Source organism: Fusarium keratoplasticum, chromosome 8 (assembly GCF_025433545.1).
Source record: "Fusarium keratoplasticum isolate Fu6.1 chromosome 8, whole genome shotgun sequence".
Classification (NCBI taxonomy): domain Eukaryota; kingdom Fungi; phylum Ascomycota; class Sordariomycetes; order Hypocreales; family Nectriaceae; genus Fusarium; species Fusarium keratoplasticum.
This window is the reverse complement of record NC_070536.1, coordinates 1,286,901-1,308,470: the sequence shown is the minus strand read 5'-3', so window position 1 is coordinate 1,308,470 and position 21,570 is coordinate 1,286,901. Positions and strand designations below refer to the sequence as shown.

The following is a 21,570-nucleotide window of genomic DNA, read 5'->3' as shown; positions in this document are numbered from 1 at the left end:
TAGGGGAGAGCAAGAAAAGCACATCTCATAAAACGCCTCCGTTTCCGAGTCCTCGACCGTTGCTCGCGTTGTTGAAGTATTGTTTTGGGTGGATAAGTGTGTGGTGATTGAAGAACCAAAGACTGGAGTAGAGTATCTCGATCAAAAACCTCATCGAGATGTACCATGTAAGGCGTGAATCTTGCCCGATGGTCTTCCTGTCCAGGAGGTAACGTCGATAGAAGATATAACAAAAGAAGCTGGATCATCGACGTCGAGCACGAAGTGCTTCCAAGGCTGCTTGACGCTTGCGCGCCTCCTTGTCGGCCTTGAGTTTCTTCTCAAGTCGCTCCTCTTCAATATCCTCACGGCGAGCAATCTGCTCTGCTCGGCGTTCTTCGATATCGAGCTCGTCCATACCGGCCTCCATGTCCGAGGACCCGTCAGACGCATAATCATATCGGGGTCCGCCATCGTCCTCTTCCTCGTCGTCGTAATCAATGAAATCGTCCATGTCTTCGTCGTACTCGTCTTCGAAACGTGACTTTGAACGCGCCGGACGAGGAGCCCGTGGAGCGCTGAGTAACGCTCCACCGCGAGGGGTATCCTTCTTCTTGGTGGCATTCCCGGGCCTCGGTCTTGCTGTGCCGGTGTATCCCGTGGTTGCCGTGACGGCCTTCTTCACCTTCTTTTCTTCCTCGGCAGCCGCTGCGGCTCTGCCAGAAGCCTTGCCTCCAGCCGCCTTGCCCCGTTCTGTCTTTGCCGGAGGCGGGGCCTTGCTATCACGGCCGTTACGTGGATCTCTGCTTTGCCCATTGACAGGTGTGCCATTCCGTTGGCCTGGCTTAGCTGTGCCGGAGTAGCCCGAAGGATGACCTGGCCTTGCTGGCTTCTTGGCGTCTCGAGGGTCCGCCTTTGCTGCCTTGGCCTCCTCCTTCTCCCTCTTGATATTGCCACCCTCGACCTTCTTATGCTGGATCTTACCGACCTGACCCATCGTGGCCTGGGCCCGTTGAGCTCGAGCCAGAATCTCAGCGAAAGAACCCTTTTTCGGTGGTGCACCACGGGCGGGGGGAGGCGCGCTCGAGGGGCCAGGGGACGGCCTGCTGGGAGGGGCAGGCTTCGAGATCCGATTACCCCCGTTCATGGGCCTCGATGACAAAACATTGGGTTTTGAACCCCCGCCATTTATCGGATTTGATGGCCGCTGGGAAGGCGTCGGTCTGTCGAGCGGGCGTGATGGTTGAGTCGGTCTCGAGGATGTCTCGTTAGGGCGGGGTCTGGGCGGCTGCGATGTCCGTGGTGCCACTGTGGTAGATAGCGTCGTGACTCGAGGCGCCTTGGGGACGAACGGGCGAATGTCATCGTCGGCCTTCCTCTTGGGCAGAGTATTCGATCGTGCGAGGTTCTGTGCGGGGGACGGCGACGCCCCATCGTCGCCGCCGCTGATCTGGGCGAGGAGGTCTCCGATCTTGAAGGCCATGGTCAACGTTTTTTTCCTTGGGGTGCAAGATTGGCCACCGGGTCAGTCACTCACCGGCATCGCGTCAGAGATGAGCCAGAGAAGGGCTATATGTGGAGGAGATCCCTCAGAGTAAGAGAGGAGCAAGCAAGCTCGTGCGTGAATTGTGAGTCATTGAGCGAGCGGCAAAGTTTGTCGGGCTCTTGCTCTTTTCTGCTGTCGTCAGGAACTTTGAAGTCTTGCAAACAATGTGAGACTCAAGCGTTCTTGGTGGCGGGAGGCGCAGAGGCGACAGATGGCTTGTTGGAGGTCGAATCCGCCCAAAACTTGCAACCAAGACACCTGGAGCTCAGGCGATCACAGAACTGCAAAGGGGAAAATCATACAGTTGCGTGAAGAACAAAGAATCAGTGACAGCCAACCTTTATGGGCGAAGGAGGAAATCAGGGAAAACGCCACACCGGAGCGCGGCGCCAGGACACGTGACCCATATCCCGGCACGAGGCAGGCTGCCGGTGTGGCGGTGCGCGCGAGGGACAAAACAGAGCGGGACCCGCGGAGCACGGCAGGGGACTTTTTCCGGGCAGCCCACAGGAAAACAGAAGGGGGCAGGGGATCCCCGCAGCCCCGCCCTAAAAATTCGGCTAGCAGCCCACAGGATCAAAATTGGCCTTGAACTTCGTCACGCCGTGAACTTTTTCTACCTTGTCACACCGAAAACCATAACCAAAGGACTCGAAGGCTTCAGTCTCCGCCCAACTTGCGGTTAAATTGATTGATTTCTCGTGTTCTCCTCTGACTCCAGATGTAAGTATTTAATCCTGTTGCGCGCTGGTTCCCCGCCGTCGAGTTTTACTCTTGTCGCAAAGCGCAACTCCAAACCCACAGCTCTAACACGCTCGACCAGAAACCACATTCAAAATGAAGCACCTCGCAGCTTACCTTCTCCTCACCCTCGGCGGCAACGCCTCTCCCTCTGCCGCCGACATCAAGGCCGTTCTCGAGTCCGTCGGTATTGAGGCTGACGACTCCCGCCTCGAGACCCTGATCTCCGAGCTCAAGGGCAAGGACATCCAGGAGGTATGTCAACCCGATCTACAACACCATGCGCACACAACATGCTAACAATTCTACTCTAGCTCATTGCTGAGGGCTCTGAGAAGCTCGCTTCCGTTCCCTCCGGCGGTGCTGGTGGTGCCGGTGCCGGTGGTGCTGCCGCCGGTGGTGCCGCCGCCGAGGAGGCCAAGGAGGAGGAGAAGGAGGAGGAGGCTGAGGAGTCCGACGAGGACATGGGCTTCGGTCTCTTCGACTAAGCGGTCTATCTATAAAGACTCGCACGGTTACGACACCTCACGAATTTCGGAGAAGCTTACGCGCACAACGGGTTGTTGGTCGATTCCTACATGTCTTTTTTCGGCGTGCAAGGATTGGCTGCTCATGGCTGGATTGGGTCTCTCTAAGGATGGGATAGATACGGCATGGGGAATTAAAAAAGGCGGTTCGGCTCTTCGAATACTTGGTCCCGATTCTGTGAATGTTATTGCGTGTATGACATCCTTGCCATCTCTCAGGTCAACCGTGACCGCGAAGATGTATCGCCGTCTACGACCTGCCATAAGGTATAGGGTTATTAGCCTCGACTACCTTACGGCTGTCGCTGTCATGGCTTGTCGGCGTCATCGTGTTCCCATGCGGACCCAGTAACTCAACTTGAGTTTTCTAGCAACAACACAAGCAACTAGTCTACCTGAAGCGCATGTGGCATTCAAATAGCTCAGTAAGGTGTTACGCCGTCGTTTGCCTCTTCGTGGTTGTTGGCATGGGTGAATATTGCTGGCCTGAGGGGGGTTAACATTGCAGTGAAGTTACGAAGTATGGTGCATAATGCATAAGCGAGAAACAGGGGCAATGGCAAGCATCAACATGGCTATTCCGGGCATCATTAGCGTCTGGGCCCTGGTCAGCTGAGGCCGAGTCAGCAACTCTTTGTTTGTCAGAATGAGAAGGGAAAGCTTGGTTTTCGGTAAGTAGCCATTCCGGTAATCTATTCTGTCCTCGTGGTTGCAGATGATGAAACTCAAAGAAGCTTTTCTCATTTGCAAGTATTGACCAAAACTACCTACATACAAATGGACTAATATTAGATTTCATGAAATAGAGTCTAGCAAACTCGGCATCAGACAGTCACTCCTGATATCGCCAAGATGAGTTGCGTATGCAAACTGCATGTAACACAAAGCCAACCAACACAAACGAACAGAATAGACTCCTAACTTTGAACGCCGCAACCCTCCAAATCTCTAATACGTACACATGCCTTCGACCTACTTGGCCGGACGGTAGCCAGTCTCTTCACCCGCCCATGAAAACACTTGTGATCGCCCATTGTTATTATAGGTCGGCAGAGGCGAGTTCCCGGGATCCGCGGAAGCAGGAAGCTCAGCGGGTGCAGTTTGCTCGGGGGGCTTCGGCGTCGTGCCACCCTGCGAGGGTGAAGGCGCGGGATGCTGCGTATAAGTGTCACTGCTGGACGCCGCCCAGGTTAGCAAACACAGCCACACGGAAGGAAGCAGAGAGAAACTCACTAGTACGACCCTATCGTTCCGTCCTGGGTTTGGGCTTGGGCTACCATTGCTGCCAGCGCGGCCGGGTGCGTTCCGTAGCCGATGGATTGGTGAGGGCTCATGGGTGGGCTTTGGCCGAAGGGAGCTGCTACTACGCCTGGTAGTGGCTTGTTCACATCCCAAGGAGATCCGGCAGGATTTGGAGAGTTGAATTGTGTTTCTGCGACGGGAGGGTTAGGAGTACCACGGAAACTCTTGCGGTATGCCTTGTCGAAGCCGCCTCTTCTTCCGCAGAGGTAGAGCAGGGCGCCGGCCAAGAGTAGCACTGCAGCACTTCCGATGGCGATTCCGGCAATGGCACCAGGTGAAAGGTTAGATGATGTGTCGTCGTCATCGTCTTCTCGATCTGATCCTTTGGGGCTCGCAGTCTCAGTGGGGAGGTCTTCGGTAGGCCATGGTTCTCCAGGGCGTAGCTGGTAGTCGACGTCCTTGGCCTTTTCGAGCCACATGTCGAGGGTTTCGTTCTTGGACTGTCCATTTGTTAACAATCATTCGCTATTAGAAAGGACACAAAGAACCCTTACAGGATTCACCACGCCCATCATGTGCCACTTTACGCAGGATCCAGGTGCACCACAGTAGAAGAAGATGGGATCGGTATTGTTGACTCGAACTCGGAATCGGGGAGCCTGGGCATGTCAGCATCAGGGTGAGCAGTAACTGGACGAGTATTCACTCACATCATCAGTGATGGCCTGAACCTTCTGGGCACCACTCGAAAACCCTTGTCGATTTAGGCCGGCGTATTCGTAGGGAATACACGGTTGCTCAAAGTCTCCTCGGATGATCCAGTGCCCGCTGGGATAGAAGCGCCATTCGATTATGTCGCCAACCTTTGCTTGGACTTCGGCAGGGGTAAACTTGTGTCCAGACTATGAAGCCATCAGCAAGATATACCTTCTCATACACTCGATATAACCTACCGCTCCAACATTGACTGTGTGAGTTGTTGCCCCTGAAGACGAAGCAGTTGTTGCGGCCTCAGCAACCGTAGACGTGGCCTCGAGGGTCTCTGTCAGAAAGCCAGACACGGTGGGAGCCTCGGGTCCTCCAGCGGCCCATGCCGTCGCGAGGAGGGCCGGGAGTATAACGAAGGGACTCGGCAGCATTGTAACGGGATCACTCGGATCTGATCTGTCCAGAACAAGCCTTGTGGATAGCAAGCAGATTATTCAAAGCATGAGAGAACTGACAGCACGAGGAAGAAGAAGAAGAGAGAGGAAGGACAGAGGAATACGGGAGCTGAGTCATGAAGCATTTTATCACTAGGTGGACACGAGTACAGGACAAAGAGGGTGTACGAGGGGGGTGGAATGAGAGCTGAAGTTGGTGAACCCCCCCTCTTTCGCTCCGGGGCTGAGGGAGACCACCTGGATTTGCTCGTAGACATCTGTGCTTCCCAGAGAGGCGCTGCGCTTGGCTGCATTTGATCCTGCTGAGGGATGCAATTAGCATGGTGGTTTTCTTGGAAGGGCTCGTGGTGGTGCATGACCGTATCCAGCCACCAGCAGGGAGGGAACAAAGGAACTCGAGGATTCAGCGAGTCTTTTGGCTCATGCAACCACTCTAACATATTCAATTTGCTGGAAAATTCTTGGACTTGTGAGTTTCATGGTGCAGCACTGGCCAGAATGCCAACCTTAACCCTTTGTTGGTGAAGTCCGAAACTCCAAGGCCAAGTTTCCTCTAAGCCTGAGAAACCTAATCATAGGAAACTAAAGTGTAAACCAGTGCTCAGCCTGGCCAAGATTCTCGGCTAGAGTGAGATAACTAGATTCGGCTCTCAGCAGCAACACAGTCAGCAAACTCTTCTGGCTATGCATTGCTGGGTAGCACTCGGGGGTGTCAGCCTCAGCCTTGAAAGGTTGGTTGTAAGCGGGCAACCTTTTTTTGTTGGAGTTGCAGCGTCAGCATTGATTTTGATGGGTGAAAGTAATTGCCAAGCCATGCAAACACGGGCACTAGATTGCTTTAAGGTTGTTTCCGATACAACCTCATACCTCCAATCGAGTTGTTCCTGTCTAACCGACAACACCATCTTGGGTAGTTGACAGAAACATGGGTACATATCAAGTCATTTAGTCCATACAATGTGCTGATCTATTTAGGCGTCTCTTCTTCAGGCCCCTGGTCCACCACATGCCTGTCCGTCCTCTCGCAGCCTTATATCGCCCTACACCCGAGGAACCTCCACAGCAAGACAAATTACCACGCCGTGACACGTTTCAAATGCAACGTCTTGTCTCGCAAATCATAGCAGAAATCGGAAGGAGCATATACCCCTCCTTATCGACGCCCCATGAGGCTCAAGTCGGCCCTACCACTTGAGATCTTCGGGAGTGGCCAGCTTCTGCTTCGCCCACACCCTCTCATTTGACAGAGTGTTTTGCAGGATCCTCTCCTTTTGCTCCTTTGTAGGAGTTCTCCATCGCCAGAATTGCGTGTACTTATTCTCCTTTCCTTCCAATACATCTACAACGTACTCGCCCAGAACCGGCAAGAATTTGAAGCCTATAACCTGTAAGTGCCAAGTCCCCAACTTGTGCAGATAACTCACCATGGAAGCTTCCGCCAGTGACGACCAAAAGACCCTCAGTCTCCGGTACGCGATCGATAACAAAATCGAGATCAACGGTGTCTGCATACCAGCACATCTTTACCGCAGTGATCTCTGCCCCGACCAGATCTGGTAGATTCTCCCTCACAAAGTTCTTGGTCTCTGCGATCGGCGAAAGCGGTGGCCCTCGCTTCTCTACCTCTTCAGCAGTTGCTGGGGCTGAGAAGGGTGCTTCCGAGTCCGTGTCTGATGGGTTTGTCCATTTCAGAGAGCGATACGAGATTTTGAGAATGCCGTTCCCTACTTGGGTCAGTCTTACAACACAAAGAACAAAGCGCGAGCCGTATAGTAGGAGAAAATAGGGGAAAGCATCAAAGAACTCACTGTCCAAAGGGAACCCGGTAAGCCCTCCACTCTCTGAACTACCAGCATAGTTCCAAGCCCAGGTAGGAAATACATCAGCGCGATACCGATGCTGCAAATGCTCAGGCACTTTGATAAAGACAAAGTTGCCAGCCGTGGTCGTCATGAAGCTCTTCAGCTCCGGCACGATGAGAGGAGAAAACGGGCCCGCAGCAACAATGACCAAGTCCGCAAAGTGACGTTCCCCATCCTTGGTCGCGATCCCTACGACCCGACGAGCGTCTTTGTCGTCTCTAATCAAGGACGAGAGCTCACCCTTGTCTCCAAAGTAGGTCTCTGCGCCTCCCGCTTCTATGAGGTCAAGAGCGTACTTGCATGCCAAGTCAGCGTTTGCCAACCCTGCGTTGGAGTCAAAGACGCCGTCAAGGGCGAGACCTCGACTGCGTCGTTGGAACTGATCAAGACGGGCACCGCCCCATCCATCGGCCTCTGCTCTTTTGAGGTCTTGGTCTGAGTGCAGAAAGTACTGCGTGTGGCCTAGTCCAGCCTCGCTCATTGTCTTGAAGGTCTCAATGTCGACGTCTTGAGGTCTGCCAATGTCTGTGAGGCGCGCCCAGCCGGTGTTTAGGAACAGTTCCTGGCCAGATTCCTTGTTCCATTGCTTCCATTTGTCTATGGCGCGGTTTGCTAGGTCTTGAAGTATGGCTGAGTCTCCGTATGCACTTCGGATGACCTTGTGGCTATCTGATGGCAGCTTGTTAGCTTGACACACAAGACTTCATAGCTAAACACTCGCCAGATGATGCCGAGTCACCGCCGTTGAAGGGTGAGTATTCTGAAGCATGGTAGTCCTGCTTGTCGAATATCTTGATGTTTTGATAGCCGCGTTGTTGCAAATGCAGTGCCGAGGACAGCCCAAACACGCCGGCTCCTAGTATATATTAATAAGAGATACCAAGCGACTAGACCAAGGGCTATCTATACCAACAATGATAATTGAGCTAGCTGGACTGGTCATCTTGATGAACTTGAAGATTGAATTGAGCTTTTGCCAGTCTTGTTCAACTTCGGATACTGTTGTAGATGGGTCGTGGGCAATCAGGCTCCCTCAACTCGAGTGTAAGTCGACGGTAAAGATATCAAGAAACGCTAACCGAAGAGTCGTCTCCGAACTGGAGAATACCATTTCGTATCTAGTTAGTCTCCATTGCGTGATCATAAACGGCGTCTATAAACCCCGGTTGACATTAGTTAACGGCAATCCTTCAACTCGTCTCCAGATCCCTTGATCATCTCTGGGCCCATGACTCAAGCCATCGGGTGCATGTAACCGTGGGCCTGATAAAACCCCGGGGAATCAAGGCTGTGGGGAAGTCGATGATGCTATTTCAGCTGCAGGTTGCGAATCTTTAAATCATCAGGGATTCGTCGTTTCTTTTCTCATTGCACGACGGCATCTTCCGGATATAAGACCGGTGATAAAGACGGCCCAATCAACTTGAGACACTCACACATTCCCCAACCCGTCGCATCACGCTCCAACATGTCCACGGTCAAGAGCGTCGCCGTAATCGGCGCCGGTCCATCTGGGGCAGCAGCCGCAGAGGCCCTCAGAAGGAGCAACGCCTTTGACGTGATCAAGGTCTTTGAGCGGAGGGCTGAAGTTGGAGGGGCATGGTACGACTTCAGTCTCGAGTTGAAGTTATACTCGACTGACGATTGATAGGAACTTTGATCCGGATCCTGATGTACCGCCTGCTGATCCTATGGTTCATCCGAGTCTTGTAGATCCTCCTGTTCAGCCGCCTTCTACACTGCCAGCACGAACACCAAAGCAACAACTACAAAGATGGACTACAGCGCCAGTATACGAGACTCTAACTACAAACGTCAACGTTGTATGTGATTTCGCAACAGCCAAAAGTTGTATTTTACTCATCATGCCAGGACATCATGTCTTACACTTACGTTCACTTCTCTCAAGTTGACAAGACTCCCCCGGTCGAGGATACTGATCCCATGTTTCCCTCTGCAGCCCGTGTCTTGAGGTATATCCAGACGCTCCATGCGAGACATGCCGACTTTCTTGTCTTGAACACAACCCTTGAGCGAGCTTCTAAACGAGACTCAAAATGGGTCTTGACGTTGAGAAGGTCAGAGCGTGATGAAGATTACTGGTACGAAGAGTCGTTTGATGCTCTTGTCGTAGCGACTGGCATCTACTGGGTCCCCAAAATTCCTTCAATACCGGGTCTCCAAGAGTACAATCGGAACTTTCCAGGTCGTGCCTTACACTCCAAGTACTTTCGATCGGTTCAAGCATATAAGGACAAGGTAAGTCGCCGCAGCTTATACTGTGAGAAAGCAGTTCTGACCTAGCAGACTGTCATCATTGTCGGCAACGGCATCACCGCCTTGGATCTCATTCGTGATCTCATGCCTATCGTATCCAGCCTCACCGTCTCCCATCGGAGCGTAAGCTGGATGTATCCTACATCCTTGGAAGGGGTTGACGGAATATCGGTACGACCCGAGTTGAGCCATATCGATCCAAGCATAGGAGACTACTTCTTCAAGGATGGGGGCGCTCCTGTTCGACCAGATGCCATCATCTTTGCCACGGGATACCACGTCTCATTTCCTTTCCTATCGCCGCCTCAGGCAGTTCACAATTACGACCCAAAATTCACTGCAGATTGGGTCCCGGGAACTTACCTGCACACTTTCTGGAGAGAGGACCCTACTCTCTCGTTTATCGGCCTTGTTCAAAACAGCGTTTCTTTCAGAATCTTTGAATACCAAGCCGCACTGGTAGCATCGTATCTCTCCGGGGAACTAAAGCTCCCCCCGATATCGGAAATGGAAGAGTGGGAGAAGAAGCGGCTCAAAGAGGTGGACCAGAAGACGGCGCTCTTCCACTACAACAAGTACCCAGGCAGCGTCGAGTTCCTGAACCAGCTACACTCGATCCTCGCAGACGCAGGCGGTAACAGCCTCGGGCTCTTGGAGTGGCAGGATGAGTGGACGCCGCGGTACCTCGCCGGGGTCAACGAGCGTAGACGGCGTGTGGACAACTTGAAGACGCTCCACCTTCGGGGGTCGGTGATTTAGAGGAGATAAACTATACCTAAACAAATATATAGAAGCCCGAGACTATACCCAAACTCATATAGACGGCGTCTTTTCATCGTGATTGGAAACCATACAGATTCCCACGAGTCAGCAGATAAACTTATTTCCGCGCATGCATGGATCCGAATATCTTCAAATTCCGGGGACCCAATGACGAACAATCAGTCAACGACTCCATATCTCTCGCTTAGACGATCCATCTAGGACGCGAATCCTATGCTAGTAGTTATACGGCAAGACTAGGCGCCCGAATCCACTTGGGCAGGGCCGTGTTATTCCCTGTCTAGATAGGAGTGAGCCCAGTTCGTTGGGAACCCCGTTGATCTATCCCATGTAACCTGGTCCAACAGCGGCGGGGAAGCGAGTTTTTATCGACTGGGTAGAGATGGCGTAATAGAGGGCCGGTATTAGCATGATTCACCTGGTCTCATCCCATGTTCTTTGGTGTCGAACCGTTCAACAGGTGCATATATAGGATGTCCAGATATCATGAACAGCTTCCACAGTATGGCAGTGTCGAGATCATCGTTAAGCAAACTCAACAATGGCTTCTTCCAAGGGTATATCAGACCCTGTAGTGGTATCAGACGTCCTTGAAGAAGGAGGCGTGAAGCCTCATGTCGACGTCCATGAGGAACCTTCGATCGATCCTGAGGAGGAGAGGAGGGTTGTCCGAAAGATTGATCTTCGGGTCCTGCCTCTTCTTTTCTTCATGTACTTGTTCAAGTAAGTTTTCTCTTTGAATACTCTGCAATCTGAGGTTCTAACTTTATCTCAGTGCTCTGGACCGAAACAATTTGGGTGCTGCCAAGACTGATGGTATTGATGTCGATCTCGGGTTCACTAAATATGAGTACAACATTCTCGTCTCTGTGTTTTACGTCCCATACTGCGCGTAAGTACGAACTTTTTATTTTCCAAGATGTAGTGTTAACCGTATCAATAGCTTGACTGTGCCAGCAAACATGCTCACCCGCAAACTCTCAGCCAGATGGACACTGCCCTGCTATCTCCTCTTCTGGGGAACCACCGTGATTCTCTCACCGGCATGCAAGAACTTTGCCGGTCTCGCTGCTCTCAGAATTCTCTTGGGTATGGCAGAAGCCGGCTTCGGAGTCGGCGGTGTCTTTTACTTGACCCAGTGGTACAAGAGAGATGAGCTGGCCAAGAGAATTGCCCTGTTCTATGGCAGTCAGACCTTTTCGGGGGCATTCTCTGGGTTGATCGCTTTCGGCCTGTTCCAGATTGATGGCTCGCTTCATGGCTGGCAGTACCTTTATCTGGTCGAGGGTGCTCTGACAATCACGATTGGGTTGATTGCTCTGTATGTTTCTATCCCCTATTGCTCCATCATAACCGAGGGTTTAATTATTACATGAGACCATGTCAACTAACAAAATGCAGGGTCTTTCTCCCTCACCCCCCTCACAAGGAGTCCTCATTCCTTACAGACCGGGAGCGAGAAATCTGTCGTCTCCGATCCCTCCGCGATGCCTCTCAAGCTGTGGGATCCAAGTTCCAGATCCGCGACTTCTTTGCCCCCTTGAGAGACTGGAAGCTCTGGGCCTGGGCTTTTATCGCCTTCTGCTTCGGGGTCACCAATGCATCCGTCGGAAACTTTACGCCTCTTATTGTTGCTAAGCTGGTGAGTGACATTGAAAGCACCTACTAAATACTCCATCTGACACAAATAAAGGGCTACTCGGCTGTCAAGACCAACTTGTACACTGTTGCTCCTTACATGGTGTCTGCCGTGCTTCTCTTCAGCACTGCCATCAGTTCGGATTACTTCCGTGAGAGAACATATCACTTGCTCTCAGCCTTCACACTGGTGAGTTCAAGGTAAATCATTCTTGAACTATTTACTAATACATATTAGTCTTGTATCGGCTTCATAATTATTGCCTCGATTGATGTCGAGAGCCATATAGGCGTCGCCTACTTTGCAGTCTTCCTCATTGTTGGCGGTTGTTTCACTCCATCTATCGTATTTCACTCGTGGCATCAAAACAACGTTCTCTCCGAAGATAGACGCGCCTTGTAAGCCATATTCCTTTTCTATTTGGCCTCCTATCCTGACAATTCATTAGCAACATTGCCTTCATCACCTTCTTCGGCAATGCAGCCGGCCTCGTCTCGAGCAACGTCTTCACCCCCGACAGCGCGCCAAAGTACATCCCGGCACTGGTGACCAACTACTCCTTCCTGGCTGCTGCCATCATTGTCACCATTCTTATGAGGCTGTGGATGCAGAGGCAGAATGCTCTTCGGAACAAGGCTCAAGGGGTTAACTGGACGAGCGCAGACGTGCCGACTCATCTGCTGCTGGCTGGTGCTTCTGAGAATCCTCACGAGAACCCCAACTTTAGATTTGTGCTATAGATCTGGTTTAGAGACATGGGTAATAAAGGCATATAGGAGGCATCCCTTGTGCCGTATCAAGTCAGCTGTCGCCTTGGACTTCAACTGGGTCACTGACAACTTTACTTTCGACCGCTGCAATGCTACAGTCTTGATCAAACACTTGATCGCATGATCATGAGCCCTGAAAAACACTATGTTGAGCTTTTGTTATATCGCCCCGGCTTAATATACCATTTCTTAGACGCGCTCTCGGATACCAACACATCTGAAGGAGACGTCAACGTTGCAGAAGTGGTAGTCGAAGCCTCGGTCGTGGTTTGGGTACTGCCGAGAGTTGTGCTACTCTGAGGGTTTGTCGATCCAGCTGCCGCCTTCGTCAATTACAGTCCTTTACTCATGTTATTGAAAGGTGCAGTACTTGACAATGATAGCGTACGCGACGAGTTTGGTATACATGGCCCAGCATTGGCCCCAAAGCCTGACAAGGCCAGAGGGCGACTGTAATAGCCTTACACAAAGGCATCTCGAAGCCTCAGTTGCCGGAAGCTATAAAGCCAAAGTGTCTCATGAGGGCCATGAGGAAGGACAGTGAGCATAAGCTTAAATAGGAGTCCAGATCTCGCATCGTAAAAATATCACTAGTTTTCTCTCACCTTGTATGAGCATCACCAGCTTGACCCAAGCGTCAAGTTCTAAAGCCCAGCTGGAAATAAAGCCAAAACATTTGGCAGATCAAAATCAGGTTGATTGGTCGGCGCAGGGTTTTCTAGCCGTCATTGCATTTGAAATCGATAGTCTCCTCCCTGTGTAGTTGCGACAAGCGCGCACAAGTTGGTGGCGTCCTTGGTGGCTCTCAGAACTCTTAATATCAACGAACACTCTATTTCGAGCTTTTTATTTATCTTCACATGATGTACACTATTAGTCTGATATTACAACTCTATGACGTCTTGCTCTTCTTGGTTGTCTTGGTCGGGAAGAGATCAGATTCCTGAACAAGTTTCAACAAACACCAAAGATAGCAAATGATGAACCCGGCCGCCCCAATACCGACATTGGCCACAACCCAGAGGTCCGGCTTGTCGACGGGGGGCACAGCCAGTGCGTCAACAACATGCCAGCCCACCATGGCGGCATAGAATATCCAATGGAGCAGGGCTGTTGCCCATTGGACCCAGGCGGCCTGGCCTTCCTGGAAATAGGCGCTCAAAGAGGTAGGTGGAAGACCAAGCAGATATGACCAAAGAAGGGTCAAGACTGCATACGGAACCCTCAAGTCAACACGCTTGAGCAAGGGGAACATGGTCCAGGCTCCCAAAAGGTTGGCGAATCCAACCCAAGCTCGAGTGTCCTTGCTCAGTCCTTGCTTGCCAGCCAAGAGCAGCGTCATTGGCATCAGTGGCAACAGGACGCTCTTCTCGTGAACCTGGTAGCTAAAAAGGAAGAAGCCCCAAGCCGTGGCGGCAAATGCCAAGGGCAACGTCGTCTTTCGGGGTCGCAGGAATAGGATAATGTTGGGAGGGATGATAGAGGCGAGCGTCGCGCCGAGTGCCACCTTTTGAAGCAGAGCCGCTGGGTACTGGCGAAGCTTGATGACAACGTTGGCAGCACACCAGAAGTTGGCAACCTTGTCCTCGAACAAGCCACGAGCAAAGGGGAATACTCGGTGGATCATCTGGACCAGTTGCACAACGAGAGGGTAGTAGAAGGCCTTGGTGTCGAGGATTTCCGCAAGTTGGGGGAACAGAGGAAGAGGTGGTCGAGCTCCGTCTGATTCCGCATACGGATCGATTCCCTGCTTCACATCATGAAGAGTGCCCAGAATCAGAGGTAGTAAGAGAATGGCAAAGGAAATAATGGTAACGAGAGCAATGCCAAAGAGTCTGGTCGGGTTGATCCGAGGGAAGACGCATCGTCCAAGCAGGTAAGAAAAGACGCTGAAGGCATAGTACAGAGCCATCTGCTTGAATCCCAGCGCTCCAACGAAGAAGACGGCAGCCCACTTGTAACGGTCCGCAATCATGCTGGACATGCTTGCAAGCACGAAACCCAGCATGACAGTGTTGTATTGAAAGTGGACATGGTCAATGAGGATAGTCGAAGGCTGCATCAGAATGGCGACGAGCGCAAGCCAGGCGTTCCAGTTGGCAACTCCTTGGAGGCGGCTATACCGTCGCACAAAGACAATCGCGGCCGGGACGTAGATGAGGTATTCCGAGATTATGACGGTCGCCCTCATAAAGATCTTGAGGTTGGGATCCTCGTTGCCTCGCGAAGCAAAGAGGGCGAACCACGAGGGGTCGATGAGAGCTCCGATCTTGCCCAGAACCCAGCTATGGTAGGCGGTCAGGGGAGGATAGTCGAGTCCCCACCACTGGAGATCGTGGAAATACCACTGCGAGACGGGGAGTTGCGTCGTCACCTCCATCCAGTGTCGTTGCGCTTCGTAGTCTCCAAACATGGGCGGCTTGCGGTGACCTGCGAGGTAGTCCACGTTAGCATACGTGCTCGCGTGTCATAATATGATGGAAGCTACTCACCAGAATATCCCCATAATCCAGCAGCCCATCTAAACAGACCAACAACCATGAGAATCACGGGCAACACCTCCCAATGCGACGAAGAAGTGCGCGCCGGCCAGAGAAACGCGGCAAGGGGAAAAGCAGGCGCCCTCACCAGGGCCTCTGAGCGAGACGGCCTGTCGCCGCCATTGCCGGTCTTCTTGGTCCTGCGACGAGGCTTGTGCGGTGACGGAGAAGGGCCAGCCATTGTCACCGCGGGAACGAGGAATCCGTGGGAGAAGCGAGCGTCATCAAGAGCACACAATGGAGCTCCCTTGGTGTTGAAAGGAGAGAGGGCGGCGGGCGGGACCTGCTTGCGTGGTGTTTAAGATGACAGCCTGCAAACCCCGGAAATTTTGGTGGAGCTTCTAGAACTCGACCTTGGCCCTGAAAAGGAGCTCCGAATTCCGGTGAAACCCCGGCGGCAGACGTCAGTGCTGTTGTACAGTGTCAATCTTTCAGGTTTCTGCACAGTATGGCGATGCTTCCAAGAGCTTGGCAAGCCTGTTGCGTCACAGAATCCCCATGTTTTCCCTTGCTACAACATCTGAATCTCATTTTATACCCTCAAGCTCTCGTCTAGTATAAGATGCCTTTCCCCTTTGTCCTCCCGACGACATCCTCCTTCTCCTTCTCATCCAGCTTCAGCTCCGACTCACATCCCTCGCTGCCCCTCAACGCCAGCACATATCGCGGGGTGGTTCGAGATACGCTCAAGAAGCACAAGAGACTTCCTCCTAGCTCTCAGATCTCGAACCTCAACACGGCCATATCGAGTCTCAACGGATATATACCCTATCTTCTCGCTGTAGATGATGGCTTGAGCAGCAGAAACCTGCCCAACGGGGAGTTCATCAGCATCGTTCTCAAGACATCCCCGGCCATCGAATGGAGACCGACGCTATCAGGTGACATTGTTCCAGGACGTGAGAGGGCTCGAATCAAGATTTCATCTCTGGAATATGAGATATTCTTTGTTCTCTCAACATTGGGCTTCTCGCATGTCCTGACTGCCCGATCTGCTTTACAGCCCCTCTATTCGACCAACGGCGAGTTTCTCGGGGCACAAGGTAGAACGACTGCAGTCACTTCAGCGACAAAATCACTGCTGGAGGCCGCTTCTGTGTACGACTATCTTGCTGGACGAGGAGAACACATCACAACGAGCCCGCCATGCGCCGACGTCTCACCTGGTACAGCCCGAGCTCTCTCATGCCTGGCCTTGGCAGAAGCAACTTTGCTTGCCGTTCTCAAGGATGATCCATACCCAGCGATTGTCGCTCAGGACAGGAACAAGAATGACAAGGAGTGGATGTTCAAAGCACCAGATATTCCAAAAGTCCGCGCTCACCTTTACGCCCGTCTATGCTTGGCAGCGTCAGAACATGCTGCCAAGGCATCTTCCCTATGCAGCTCAGCCGGCTCAGGATCTCACAAGATCAACAGCGGGCTACTAAAGTACCTGGATGATCTTCGCCGAACATGCCGGGCCCGCGCTTGTCGGTTCTTCGGTATTGACGCTGAGCTGGGAGGGCAGACGGCTGAAGGCATCGGATGGGTTCGCGCCGGTCTTTCAGAGTTGGGCGTTGAGGTCAAGGATAGCAAAAAGGGCCTCAGCTTCAGCCGGTTCAAGAAGGATATCACGGAGAAGCGAGAGGATCGACGGGTGGATAAGGAGGCTGCATGGGGAGCTGATGCAGGCAAGTTGGAGGAAACTCGCATCCTGGAGATGCTCGACGCCAAGTGGAACAAGATCAACGATACGGTAAGCAGCCTCATACAAATACAGAAGCATTTTCTGACAAGAACAGATGAACACGCAAGCCATCCCTCCCGTCAACACACTCCTGAGCAAGATGCCATCAGGGCGTGAGATTCACAGCATCAAGCCGTATGAGCCTCCTTCCCTTGACAGGGATGTCCTGGAAGCCATGCGAGCTCCCCCAGAGGAAGATGATGGCTTCGTTGATGACTTGAGTTCGGATGATGAGATCAGAGGAAGCCCATCGGCTCCAGTTGGTGCGTTCCCAGGATCTGCGGCGGATTATGCACGGAGTACAAGCACAAGCACGCCTGGCAACGTATACTACTAGTTTTAGAAGCGGTGGCGCTGAGTACTATACGGAGAATGCATTGGGAGATGAGTAGTTGGTTTAACTATTTTTGGTGATATAGACGCGTGGCCGGTCACACAAGATACCATTGTTGGCCATCTAAGAGAAACTGTCCATAGCCCTCGTACGACCGATGTGCTACTACAGTACTCGGTCATATCTCCTCCTGACACAAACAGCTCTTTAATTGTTGAGTACTTAATCGGCTGTGATTTCCGGATACTCGACCGATGTGGATGTTGCTGGACAAGGAGGAGCCGTAGGAGAGTCTTGGGGAGAGCATACATCGTAACAGCTATAGTTCATGTCAGTATTCTGTGAAGCCTTTTCTAAGATGTAAGGACCACTCACGCTCCGTATCTAATACCACATGTGTTGATGGCATCGATGCAGATGGTCTGGTGCTCACACGGAGGATACGGCAAGGCCGCAACGAGTCCAGCGAGACTGGCAACAAGGAAAAGGGCGTTGGAAAGCATGATGTCGTAGAGAACTTGTCAATATGAATTGTGCCATTGTAACTTTGTGTGGGATCCTGTCTGTTTAATATATACTGCATCACCGGTCGGTCGGCCGCCGCGAGATCCGCAGCAAGACACAGCGGGATGTAATACAACTCCGCAGTCGGCCGCGCCTGCAAAGGATCGTCAGTCAAAAGACTTTGATGCTCAGAAGCAACGCGGCAGTATACGAGGTGTAAGCATTCCCCGTCGAGTACCGACGGCCCAATGGGAGGTGCAATGGACCACGATGCGACGTCACGGGCCGTATAACACGGCAAATCACAAAGATGCAACCTGAAGCCTGCAGGTACTGGGTCAACGGCTCGAGGGCGCTCCAAATAGCCCGATGGAGGGGCTTAAAGACACAGCTGCGTCATGGGTGTTCTCAGTTTAATAAGGATGTGCTGGTTGGGATAACGTCAGCGGCTCTTGTGCAAAAGTACTTTTGAAATGAATATATTACAGCGTGAGATCATGACATGTTTAGCTACGGAACACCGACATTGTCTTTGTTCGTCTGTGTTGCTACAGTGCATTCCGTGTAGACCCTCTTCAGTTCCCACGTACGATTATGAGACACGGCAACGGCGGTTCGGCAGAAGTGGGTAGAATCACAATAAATTAAAGATATTTTTAACCTACCTCGGTCCTTCTGAACTGAGCAACACAGTCTCAGAAATACCAGGAGAGCAAGGATCTGGTCGGTTGAAATAAGGCCGCATTAGACACCAAGCCACGGTTGCCTGAGTTGGGGGTGCGGCATCGCTAGGCCAAGCTAACAATGGGTGTCCTCAGCTAACAAATATTAGCATGGTGTTTGACTGCTCAAGCTTGGCTGGTGAATTCTTCAATGAAGTGGGGATGCGTGCCTCCACGTGCGATATTAATCCCAAGCTCTACCCACAGCTAGTCAACTTGGCACCATCTCGATCTCTCCAACAGGACAGTAGATGTTTGACTATCTAACCATTTTTATGGCGTATATAGATAGTCCATCCGAAGGCCTATGAAATTGCATGATTCCTTAGTCAGAAGCGACCTTGACAAGTCCCAGCATAAGATCAAGGATCTAGTCAAGAAAAACACCAAACCTTTCAATCACACTGCCATCGTCAATTGCCAAAACGCGGGGCAAACACTCAATCACGAGCTTAATGGAATGGAAATAATTGAAGCAAGCAGGGATCTTTTTATTAACCCCTGTCGCACGTTTCTTTTCCCTCGTGGTGATCAACACTCCCGCATGAGCTGGCTGTCATGGTGAACGAAGGGAACAAAGGCATCATCTTGTCCCGGTCGAAGCCCAGCTATGAAATATGATGAGAAGGTCAATAACATATACAAATCTTTTATAAGCTTACCCTTTATATGGCATTTTTCTCTGATTATTTTAGTCTTTTATACAAGTCGTTAACTTGTTTAAGCGGAGGCAGTATTAGAGAAGACTACGAGGTACTTTGTCGATATCATCAACAGAGTCAACTTGTTGGGCCGGGCAGTTGTCGGGCTGTAGGCGAAATATACTTTCAACAAACCTTCTTCTTCAATTTCTTCCGTCGTTTGCTTTCTGCATATGTCCTTTTTCTTTTCAGTATCTGGCAACTATTCTTCCTTTCCATCCCGCAACACTCTCGAACCAGCAGGTCAAGCATAAAGATACCAAGATGAAGTGGTGTTCATTCCTATCAGCTTCATTCCTCCTAGACACCGTCATTGCCGCCGATCCGGTACATCAAGTCCCCGAGCCGACTAAATACCGTCTCATGGTCACGACGTAAGAAGCCGTACGAACCGCTCAGGCAGATGGACTAACATGACACAGGCACGGCGACGTTAAAGACATCGACGACAATTACCTGTCCTGTGACGTGGAGGGCAATGTCGGGGTATTTGGCACCGACCGAGAGCCCATTCTAATCCACGACATCATGCCCGGGAAGAAGTCCGACAACTCGGTCTTCTTCGACACCCGCCCCGGGGACGAACTATTCCACGGTCTAAGTCTTCTCGGATGGCAGGGCAACATGCACCTCAAGGATATCCTGTACCCAAACCGTTTTCGACCTGAAAACGATACCGACATATACACCCCAGACACCTATTCATGGAACGAGTTCTGGTTTACCGAGGGTAAGAACGGCATGAAGGAGCTGTTCTGGGGTGCCAAAGGAGAGCACCCCGGATGGGTCGCAGTACCCTTGGGAGATGCGACTTATTTCATTAGGTGGTATGATGGTGAGTGCAATGCCGGCCTTGGGGATTTCGGAGCTAACTCCGATAAACAGAAACAGGTTCGTACACGGTTGCGAAGGGTTGGGACCCTGTGAAAATCTATTTGCAGCCGTTTAAATTGTAGCAGGGCGGCTGCGCTCAGTTAAGCCAGTAAAGAGTATTCACCTCATAGCCTAACTATGAGCTAAATAAGAGATTAAAATGAGAAATAATATCATAAATCTTGTTTTTTTATGGCTGCTTGCCAGGACAATTCGCAGGATCGGTGATTCAAAGGTCGGTAAGGCAGAGTCAGCCCAATTGAGGGCCCGAGTGAAGCTCCTTGGTACTTGGTCAGGACGGTCTGCTTGTGGGGTGTTCGGCGCAGTGTTTTGGCGTGATCGTCTCGTGTCCCGTGTCTCTCGGTGCCAGACTGGAATGAATTGAGTGATTAGCAACAAGAAATGAAAACAAAACCATGAAAAGCAAACTCATGCGCAATTTGTCAACAAAGCCCCAAGGGATGAACATCCAAGAAAATAGTATTGCCAAGTTTGCTATCAGAACACAGCGTGAAACTCCCGCCCATCTAGCCTATACACAGGGTTACAATCCTTGTAGCATCACACGCAGTATTCCATCTGCGGTAACCCTTAACTTCACCTCCACCTCAAATCATCATGTTCGTTCCGCGACAAATTCGCTTTTGGGGTTCTTAGTTGCCGAGAGCCATCTGCTTCTTGATCTCGGCGATCGCCTTACCAGGGTTAAGACCCTTGGGGCAGGCTCGGGTGCAGTTGAGAATGGTGTGGCAACGGTACAGGCTCATCGAGTTCTCGAGGTTGTTCTTGCGCTCGGCTGTGCGCTCATCACGAGAGTCGGCGAGCCATCGGTAAGACTGGAGCAGGATGGCGGGTCCGAGGTACTCCTCAGAGTTCCACCAGTAAGACGGGCACGAGGTAGAGCAGCAGGCGCAGAGAATGCACTCGTAAAGACCGTCGAGCTTGCGGCGGTCCTCCTTGGTCTGTCGGTACTCACGTCCCTGTTGACTCTGTCAGCACACGTCAATGTCAATGAGGAAGAAAGGGGGCCGTACGTCCTCGGCAGGGGTCTCGCGCTGGAGGTAGGGCTTGATGCTCTTGTACTGCTTGTAGAAGTGCGTCAAGTCGGGGACGAGATCCTTGACGACGTAGGTGTGAGGAAGAGGGTAGATCTTGACATCAGATGAAGACTCGGCAGGAATTCGGCCTGGTCGGGAGCGTCAGCACTTTGCTCTCAATTGAATAATACCTCGCACGCGACAATGGCGGGGAGTCATACACAGGCAGGCAAGGGTGTTCTGGCCATTGATGTTCATGGCGCAGCTACCACAGATACCCTCACGGCAACTTCGTCGGAAAGTCACGGTAGGGTCGAGCTCGTTCTTGATGCGGATGAGGGCATCAAGAATCATAGGTCCGGTCTTGTTGAGGTCCAGGGTGTAGGTCTGGAGACGGGGCTTCTCGCTGGGGGTATCGGGGTTCCATCTGTAGATCTGGAAGGACTTCATGTTGGGCTTGGGCTCCTGAGGAGCCTCGCCGACCGAGGCCATGGAGCGAGAGAAGACAGCTCCGGGTCGAAGGGCAGCCGTCCTTGAGACGGCGCCGACAATTCGAGAAGAGGATCGGAGGGCGGCCATGATGATGAAATCGGGATTGGGA

The 21,570-nt window shown here is 51.8% G+C and overlaps 10 protein-coding genes across 10 annotated transcripts; 5 read left to right on the top strand and 5 right to left on the bottom strand.

Moving 5' to 3' along the window:
• Window positions 1-244: 244 nt before the first annotated feature.
• On the bottom strand, window positions 245-1,522 carry NCS57_01023600 (uncharacterized protein; the record flags this gene model as incomplete). The annotated part of the gene is made up of 2 exons (XM_053059986.1): window positions 245-1,450; window positions 1,517-1,522. 2 exons carry the CDS (start codon window positions 1,520-1,522, stop codon window positions 245-247), a joined length of 1,212 nt encoding a protein of 403 aa, XP_052910380.1.
• Window positions 1,523-2,362: 840 nt separating this feature from the next.
• Window positions 2,363-2,754, top strand: NCS57_01023500 (60S acidic ribosomal protein P2; the record flags this gene model as incomplete). Its single annotated transcript, XM_053059985.1, has 2 exons — window positions 2,363-2,521; window positions 2,581-2,754. 2 exons carry the CDS (start codon window positions 2,363-2,365, stop codon window positions 2,752-2,754), a joined length of 333 nt encoding a protein of 110 aa, XP_052910379.1.
• A 1,011-nt stretch (window positions 2,755-3,765) lies between these two features.
• Window positions 3,766-5,174, bottom strand: NCS57_01023400 (uncharacterized protein; the record flags this gene model as incomplete). The annotated part of the gene is made up of 5 exons (XM_053059984.1): window positions 3,766-3,967; window positions 4,027-4,535; window positions 4,590-4,694; window positions 4,746-4,937; window positions 4,989-5,174. The coding sequence occupies 5 exons, from the start codon at window positions 5,172-5,174 to the stop codon at window positions 3,766-3,768; spliced, it is 1,194 nt and encodes a 397-aa protein (XP_052910378.1).
• Window positions 5,175-6,382: 1,208 nt separating this feature from the next.
• Window positions 6,383-8,003, bottom strand: NCS57_01023300 (DAO domain-containing protein; the record flags this gene model as incomplete). Its single annotated transcript, XM_053059983.1, has 5 exons — window positions 6,383-6,576; window positions 6,623-6,922; window positions 7,007-7,729; window positions 7,782-7,916; window positions 7,970-8,003. 5 exons carry the CDS (start codon window positions 8,001-8,003, stop codon window positions 6,383-6,385), a joined length of 1,386 nt encoding a protein of 461 aa, XP_052910377.1.
• Window positions 8,004-8,528: 525 nt separating this feature from the next.
• Window positions 8,529-10,096, top strand: NCS57_01023200 (uncharacterized protein; the record flags this gene model as incomplete). Its single annotated transcript, XM_053059982.1, has 4 exons — window positions 8,529-8,662; window positions 8,712-8,883; window positions 8,933-9,319; window positions 9,368-10,096. The coding sequence occupies 4 exons, from the start codon at window positions 8,529-8,531 to the stop codon at window positions 10,094-10,096; spliced, it is 1,422 nt and encodes a 473-aa protein (XP_052910376.1).
• Window positions 10,097-10,661: 565 nt separating this feature from the next.
• On the top strand, window positions 10,662-12,499 carry NCS57_01023100 (MFS domain-containing protein; the record flags this gene model as incomplete). Its single annotated transcript, XM_053059981.1, has 7 exons — window positions 10,662-10,843; window positions 10,896-11,012; window positions 11,064-11,441; window positions 11,522-11,762; window positions 11,814-11,948; window positions 11,997-12,157; window positions 12,208-12,499. 7 exons carry the CDS (start codon window positions 10,662-10,664, stop codon window positions 12,497-12,499), a joined length of 1,506 nt encoding a protein of 501 aa, XP_052910375.1.
• A 922-nt stretch (window positions 12,500-13,421) lies between these two features.
• NCS57_01023000 (Alpha-1,3-glucosyltransferase) lies at window positions 13,422-15,250 on the bottom strand (the record flags this gene model as incomplete). The annotated part of the gene is made up of 2 exons (XM_053059980.1): window positions 13,422-14,959; window positions 15,022-15,250. The coding sequence occupies 2 exons, from the start codon at window positions 15,248-15,250 to the stop codon at window positions 13,422-13,424; spliced, it is 1,767 nt and encodes a 588-aa protein (XP_052910374.1).
• Window positions 15,251-15,631: 381 nt separating this feature from the next.
• On the top strand, window positions 15,632-17,135 carry NCS57_01022900 (PH-response regulator protein palC; the record flags this gene model as incomplete). The annotated part of the gene is made up of 2 exons (XM_053059979.1): window positions 15,632-16,807; window positions 16,854-17,135. The coding sequence occupies 2 exons, from the start codon at window positions 15,632-15,634 to the stop codon at window positions 17,133-17,135; spliced, it is 1,458 nt and encodes a 485-aa protein (XP_052910373.1).
• Window positions 17,136-19,278: 2,143 nt separating this feature from the next.
• Window positions 19,279-20,015, top strand: NCS57_01022800 (uncharacterized protein; the record flags this gene model as incomplete). Its single annotated transcript, XM_053059978.1, has 3 exons — window positions 19,279-19,433; window positions 19,482-19,894; window positions 19,945-20,015. Exons 1-3 carry the CDS (start codon window positions 19,324-19,326, stop codon window positions 20,013-20,015), a joined length of 594 nt encoding a protein of 197 aa, XP_052910372.1. The 5' UTR covers window positions 19,279-19,323.
• A 570-nt stretch (window positions 20,016-20,585) lies between these two features.
• NCS57_01022700 (Succinate dehydrogenase [ubiquinone] iron-sulfur subunit, mitochondrial) lies at window positions 20,586-21,548 on the bottom strand (the record flags this gene model as incomplete). Its single annotated transcript, XM_053059977.1, has 3 exons — window positions 20,586-20,912; window positions 20,967-21,118; window positions 21,191-21,548. The coding sequence occupies 3 exons, from the start codon at window positions 21,546-21,548 to the stop codon at window positions 20,586-20,588; spliced, it is 837 nt and encodes a 278-aa protein (XP_052910371.1).
• Between the last annotated feature and the right edge of the window lie 22 nt (window positions 21,549-21,570).